Source organism: Pyxicephalus adspersus, chromosome Z (assembly GCF_032062135.1).
Source record: "Pyxicephalus adspersus chromosome Z, UCB_Pads_2.0, whole genome shotgun sequence".
Taxonomy (NCBI): domain Eukaryota; kingdom Metazoa; phylum Chordata; class Amphibia; order Anura; family Pyxicephalidae; genus Pyxicephalus; species Pyxicephalus adspersus.
The window spans coordinates 3621937-3629874 of record NC_092871.1 but is presented as its reverse complement, the minus strand read 5'-3'; the positions used below and the strand labels follow the sequence as shown (position 1 = coordinate 3629874).

At 37.9% G+C, this 7938-nt stretch overlaps 1 protein-coding gene across 1 annotated transcript in view; it reads right to left on the bottom strand.

The window, feature by feature from the left end:
* Nucleotides 1-357: 357 nt before the first annotated feature.
* LOC140344306 (protocadherin-11 X-linked-like) overlaps nt 358-7938 on the bottom strand; it is a 748248-nt gene continuing 740667 nt past the window's right edge. The window contains exon 6 of the mRNA XM_072431379.1: nt 358-4962. Within this exon, the coding sequence (XP_072287480.1) occupies nt 4583-4962 (380 nt within the window). The 3' untranslated portion in view covers nt 358-4582. The remainder of the gene's footprint in view (nt 4963-7938) is intronic.

Genomic DNA, 7938 nt, shown 5'->3' with positions numbered 1-7938 from the left:
GGGGAAGTGAAGTGGATTCTTATTTTTTTCTGCACATTTAAAAACATTTTATTAAAGAAAATACATTGGGGACAATATCAAAAAATTGCAACTCTACTTATTTGCTGGGCACAGAGAAAAATAAAATGAAAAACAATAGCTATTTCAGCATTCATCTGATCCCTCGACAAGTGGAAAATTCTAGAAGCGTACAAGATAAATACAGCATTTACAGCGGGATAAATTACAGTATTTTACGCCAACATTTGTTTGTAGGTTATATAAAACAGCTTACATAGAGACAGCACGCTACCCAACCAGTATTTACACGATTTCTTTATTAATGTGTGCATTTGAGTGTGTATGTGTGTGGATTCTAAACTAAAATCCAGGCTTTGTTAAGCAGTCATTGGTGTGAAATTTACATATTTGTGTAGTAAAAATGTAATGGAATGGAAGGGTGAAACCCTTGGTAAAGCAAACATCAAACCTATGTTTCAGTATATTTGGCACTATATCTATGTAAGGTCTTTTTTTTATAAATCTGATGCAAAGTGAAGATCCCACCAGTGAAAGAACTTCTAGTTGCAAATTGGCCATTGACTCAACGTAAGTAGAAGATTTGCTAACTTTTTTGTGTTCCCCATCAGTTGGTCATTGAGCAGTCTATCATGAGTGGGCTTACAATGCTTCTGCTAGTTTTAAAGCAATGGATTAGCATTGTCATCCTGCAACAGGAACGTTAAGGCAGTACATGTGTTCAATTATTATCGCCAGAAACAATCTTTCATTTCCATTTCTAGAGACAAAAGAGCTCCATTTTGTTCTTTGGAGGGGGGATTGGGGAACGAGTGAGTGCTCCTTTCACGCTGTGCTCATCTCCCTTGACTTACGGTTGGTCACTATCTGTCGTTCATGGATCTGTCAGAATGGATCCATGAACGACGTTGGGCGACCTCTGTAAACATGTCAGATTCTCACCCGAGATGAGCCCGATTGCTTGTTTCAGACGAGAATCATTTGACGTGTGTACATAGTAAGAAACTTTGCAGCAGATTTACAGAAGAAAATGATACGCAGTAAGTCATGATGCTAAATATTCTGAAACATAGATTCAAGTCAGTATTCATTGAGATAAAAATATTAATATTATTGTACAACTTTAATCACAATTTTGGGCAAAACTGGTATATTGACATGTTTGTTGGTTCTGTGTAAAGTTACTACAACCTCTGCAAGGAACAAACATGAACAAGACCAATTTCTAGATATTTCAAAGGGCAATCCGCAATGAAGGTTTTTTTGATGCTTGTATGATGACCTAGGAGTGTTCTAGATTGAAAAACATTGTGCGAGAGGGTTGGGTCAATGTATAAAGAAGAGAAACTGACATTCATCAAATATTTTTTTGGTGAAGAATCTTTGAGATCCATGTGTTTCAATGTCAGTAATTTATTCTACATCAGGGAATGTTTTAGTGTATGTCAGATTCACTGCTTTATAAATAGACCCCTGTGACCAAGGTGAGAGATAGCAGCAGGGGCTGTTCAGTATCACTAATTTATGGACATAGTCAAGAATTTCACAATGAATGTGCCATTCCTAAATAGGCAGTCCAGGAAGAAGATGTTAAATCTGAATGATTGGTGAACAAAGATGGCTCCTTTTATTAGGAAAGGAAAGAAGAAATGGCATTATTGGGAGGAGTACTGTGATCGCTGTAACATATTATGCTGCATGGTGCATTTTTCATGTATATCATAATAGGTTCACTTTAATCCTTGTGATGCATCATGTTTGGCTTGGTACATCCAACCATTTTGTTAATAATCTGATGCCCTGGGAACCTTGAAAAAGCAAATAATTAAAAAATGTCTGCCTTGGAGCTTGGATCTTGACTGCTAATATATAACAAGTGAAGGCAGAAGATGTTACGTGGTGACAGTAAGGAGTGCAGGATCACTTCTGGGATCTGCTGCTGTGAATTATACATAACTCAGAATAAAGTAAATATGGTTAGCATTCACACAGCTGCAGGTAAACTTAGATGCTATTAGTGCATTAATAATTGCCTGCAATTTTTACAACTTTGTCTACTTGCAGAGGTTGCATTAATGTCTGTTTGATAAGACAATGAACAAAAAAACATGCAATTGGACCTGGAGTGCCCACAGTATTGTGTTCCTATGTTTTTATGAAAGTCTAAAGGACTGATTGTCGCTATCTTAGTCTAAGTACCACTGACAATTATTCTAGTTTCAGGCAGCCATAAGATGTAAAGCGGTGTCTGACTTCAGCCTTTTCTGGCCACTAACAGTGCACGAATATCAAACATTTCAGCAAATAACAGAAAAAAATAAAAAATAAAAAAGTACAGTTTTGCGTAATGTTTGCAAGATTGTTCTCCGATCTTCATTGGTCTGAACAGTAAGAAGCTAAAACACAACTCCTATGGGCAGCACCAGTGATTGTTTGCATCTCCTGGGACTGGCTTACTGGATTCCTGTTCCAAGCCAAAAATGTTGGAGGCCGCTACCCTAACACATTGGCCGTTCTTTATAAGCAAAACCAAAGTCTTCACTTTCTGCAGTTTTTGTCTCAGTTCAGTTGTGTTGGCCCCATTACTGGAGAAAGTAAGAACCTGCACTAGTGGGCTTTGGGTTTGTGTTAATTCCATCTGACATCAGTTTAAACACTTCTCAGATCCATAGGCATTCATTTACAGATGTGTTGGAACTCTTTGAATAGTTTCAAGCTGATTTTGTATCGAATGGTGAAGCAAAACCCACCCAAAACCAAAAAATAAAATTAAATGCAAAAAGTATTAGCACTCCTGTACTGTTCGGTTGCTGTTTCTGTTCAGTTCTGTACTTTTTTTGTACACCTTTTGGGTTCTCTTTCAGCTGGTGAGATATGGACCTTTTTTTTCTTTTTTTAGAGTAAGGTGAGTAAAGAGAAGGTGAGCTCTGTTCTAATGATCCACATTCTGCATCTTTCAAAAATCTAAACATCTTTCTTTTTTGGTCTTGTAAATAATTTTTTTTTAATTCCAGATAATATCATGTTAACTTTAGACAAGCTTGAGCAATGTAAACTAAGCATATGATAAAGAAATACATAAACAGATGTCACATTAAGCAAACAATTGTATGCCAAAATGATCAGCTGGTAGACAATAGACCCAGCTGAGCTATCATTCAAATCTTGCACAAGCTTGTTCACTCCTGGTGTTGCCCATGTAATGTAGATGCACATACTCAACTACACAACTGGTGCTTTCAAATTTATTAGCTTAATTTAAGCTTTGGATCGATGTGTGTAGGTGATTTACACCATAAAGCCAAAAGTATGTGGACACCTTCCAAAAACCTACCCAACATTTGATGAGTTTGGTTTAAAGGCACCCAAAGTGCCCACACCAAGTCCTGACCTCAACTTTACTGAATACCTTTGGGATGAATTAGAAAGCCAGCTGTGAGACAGATATCGTTGTCTTACGTAGGTACACACATGCTCTTATAGCTGAATTGGCAAAATTGCCATGCATGCCACACACATTCCAAAATCTTCAAAAAATGTATTTCCAAGAAGAGTGGAAACTGTTGTAGCTGCAAAAGTTGATTCAACTCTATATTAATGTCCATGGTATTATTATGGGGTATCAAACACGCTCATCCCAAAGTGTAAGACCTAGGTGTCCATTATTTCCTATATACTTAAAGGGAGAACATCTCATGCATGGTGTGCAGTCAGGGTTCTATAATTACATCATGGCAGGAAAGATAGTAAGCTCTCCATGCAGGATCTACAATATTCTTTATACTCATCTTTGGATCTCACAATCTAGCAAACATTTTGACATATGGGATCTCACTGATGGTAGCTTCTTTTTATACATAATATCATCATATGCTCGATTTGCATTGGTCAGCATGACAAGAGGTTTTGTTCTTTAAAGATAACTGTTGTCATTGTTTAGGATGTCCTTGTATGTTTTTAGTAAGCCCTTCATTTTGTAAAAATTAGAAAAGTAAATTAGCAAATGAATTTAACTACCAGCAATGCTAAAACACCCTGAATCAGAGGGATGCTTATATTGTAAATGAGCTATGGATGGTATGCAACCCATGATAATGGAGCATCTCTCCTGGTTAGATATGTGTGTGTTGGGGGGTTGGGTGGAGGTTGCAAGAATGCTGACATAGATTCGGGAAGTGGCCATTTAATTGCCAAGTTTCTTGAAGATAAAAACTATTGTGAACTTGCTTTTAACTATTAAGATTAAACTTTATCTGCTGGCACAAATACGTGAGATAAGCATCCCTGTGGTCATATAAATATACCATAAATAAAATGTAACAATTTGCACAATGACTTTTCTCACCTTATTCTAAAAGAAGGCTAGATAAAATAATAATCGTACTGCTTGTGGTCAGAAAAGGCTGAAGGTTTGGACATTGGTATGTTAATTCATATATACATCATATATTTTCATTTCACACCCTATGTATATTACATTACTGTATGCTTTTGATGCATTTTCAAGCTGTGACTATGTACATCTGACACACAAGTATACAGAGAGAGGGCTGCTAGGTACACTTCAGAGCTGGTGCTCATGTACGAAGATAGAATTACTTCCTGAACTGGGCGCTGAGCCTGGCGTGAAATTTGCCAAGGGAATCACTTTGACGGGATCGTCAATGGAACAGTGTCTCTCGCAAGTATTGTAAAACTGGGGTCTTGAAACCCCCTTGTCAATGTCATCCTTGGGCAGAGGCCTTCCAAGGGTGTGCACTCCATCCAGCCTTCCTCTTCCCCATCCTTGCTGAATACCGAAAGTTGGCAAAGGCGGGTTGGACTGTTGGTACTGGGTCAGCGACGGCGGCATCCAGCAGTTGTCGGAGTGACCTAAGATGAGGCACTCCTGGGTGCAGGTCTCCGATGCTTCTGCCAAAGCTTTCTGAAGGTTCACTTCAATGGCTGAAAATGAAAAAAGCAAAATGTTACAAACTATATTAAAAAGTTGATTTATTTACATTATATTGACCAAACAAATGCCTAAATGTTCAGGAGTAACCTCTACATAGTAGGGAGCCTCTTAGCTACCAACATTAGCTAATCAGTTGTTAAACAGATCCCAGTAAACTAGGGTATACAGGGAACTCCTATTGACTGAAAGAAGTACAGAAGAAGAGGACATGTTGGCACATTTTACCCTTTTACCGTGGAAAATGGAACCCTCTTCAAAGTATATCCAAAGCCACAATGAAATGTAAGAGGAGAGCTCTCCAAAATAAGGGTAATGCACACTTGGACAGTTGTCACCAAAACAAGGGACACCATAGAACCTTTTTTCCTGTATTCCCATTCTCATGACAATGCAAAATGTTTGTTTTTCTATCACATCCAGACCTGCTGATAATGGTGTCCAGGAGAAATAGAGAGGATGGGCCTGATTCATTAAAGCTCTTCAAGACTGGAAAAGATAGGTTATCATAGGAGACCCTGGGTGAGCCAGCAAACCTGGAATGGATTTCTTAAAAAAATGTTTTTTATTAGTTGGCAAATGTTTTCAGTCCTTGGGTCACCCAGTTTACCCCACAATAGTCTATATCAGTGTTTCTCAAACTTTTTAACATGGGGGAACCTTTGAAATAACTACCAGTTCCTCAGGAAACTTCTGCTACAGTTACTATTTCCAACATTCAAAATACATTAGTGTGTTGGTCAGTTGGAAGAATTCCTTTTACATTGCTGCCCAGTGGGAAGAATATTCTTACAGAAAGCCAGAAAGATCATTGGTATCAATGGTAACCGAACTGGGAGGCACAGATTGCTCATTGCTCAAGGAACCCCCCGCATCCTCTGGTGGAACCATGGTTGAGAAGTACTGATCTATATTATCCAGTCATGGAGAGCTTGAAAAAAATCAGGCATCCCATGACCCCCCCCCATTGGGGACACCAAAAAAACTTTTTTGATTTTAATTGGATACATTTTCACACATTTTTAAAATTTAACTATAAAACTTTATAGGTGTGGATACTTGCATAAAATATGCAAAATTGAAGGGCTGAGATAAGCTATTACCTACAATTATATTAACTTGTTGAAAATGCTAATAGTAATCATTCAAAACTGGAGAGATTTAGCAATGAAGTTGAAAATTTTAAATTAAAACTTCTAAAATGTAGATATTTTTTATTTATTGTCCTTGATTTTATTAATCCATCATATAAAGAGTCAAAGACTAAAGCATTACACGCCTCTGTGCCCCCCCACCCTCCACATGGAACACAACAATGGTGATAATGGTTATTGTTCACTGGAAGTCTGTTAAAGTGTATGTCGACCCCGACAAAAATATCTTATTTTCTCGCTTTTAGTTTGACAACTATATCAAAGCCGTTAAAAGCATTTTATTAAACCAGCTTGATGTCAAAAATACCCATTGGTGCTGCCGGTACATTGAGAACAACCCCTGAAGTCATGAAAAATTCCAATACAGATCAGGTAAAAACCATTCCCAGAACTCCACTGTGGTGCAGCAATGCTAAGCAGCCACACATAAGTATAAAAGGTTGTATATTTCAATGTGTTTTATCTATAAATGACAGCCTTTGTGTTCAGCATCTAATAATTGTTATGCAGCGTTGTTTCTGCTTAGTTGTTCTTCATATTTCCTGTCTCAGGTTACTATGTTTTGGCATTCACAGACTTTCAATTTATTATTCTTAGCACTTTACAGTACAAGATGTGACACACCTAGTTGTTGCGAGTGACAAAGTTGATCCTCAGCAGGTTAAGACAGAGACAAACTCAGAATGTTTTTAATTAACATGAATTAACATTAAGCATTTTGTCACATTTTTTTCTTTTACCCTTTTTAATTTGCAGGTGTTGTTTCCTGGTACCGGTGTAAGTAATAAGAAAGATTTACAAAAGCATAATGTTGGTAGTTTTTAAAGACTTAAGGTTCCTGGGGCTTAGGTCATGTTCTCAATAATGATGTTCCATTAACAAGAGTTAAGCAAAACTTTCCAAATAAGTTTAAAGTTTTTTTTTTATTTATAGTTTTGAGTGTTTTGTTTGTTTGGGATATGTGATCAAAGTGGAAAACTTTGCTTGAATTATAAACTTTTCTCCACTAGAAGATAATAGAAATACAAAAGCATCTTGAACCAGGTTAATGCATCTTAAAAGGTCAACTCAAGGTCACAAGCACCTGCCACTGAACTCTGGATAATCTTAAATGTATCTCATACTGATTTCAAATCAATGCTGAAGGCAACTATGTGCAACCTACATTTGTTCATTGATGCAAACCCAAAGTATCAGCTGCTGGAGACAGTGGCTAACTTACCGCTCCACACTTCAGTCCGGCAAGCCGTGAGGATGAATTCTCCTACACACACACCCGTATGCCTCCTAGAAATAGTCTAGGAAGCATACGGTTAGGTTCCACCTAACCCTGCACCTTCTGAGCCCTAATTGGCCTGTACCCAGGGGCGGACATAGGTAAGTCCAAAGTGTGCCACTGCACAAGGTCTCCAGATCCCCCTCATCCAACAGGCAATCCCACGAATACCACAAAAGAGATTTTAGTGGTGGGGCCCTAATTAAGTTTTCACCAGGGACTACTGTTATCTATGTCCACCTTTTCCAGTATGAAAGCTTCACTCAAACATGACTGCATGGCCCATAATAGCCAATTGCTATGAAGTGCATTGCTCCAAATTTTCTATCGGTGACCTTAATATTTTTTCATCATTTCCTGTTGCTGCCTGGACTGGCCCCTGCCTGACCCCCCTGCCACAAATTTAGTTGGATTATTTGTCTGGCTAACCGATTATCTGTGCATTACCCCTGGCTTGATGCCTCTGATGAACAAAGGAGAACCTCCTAACATTGTAATAAAGGTATCTCTTACAAATGATACATGTTACAGATACAAAT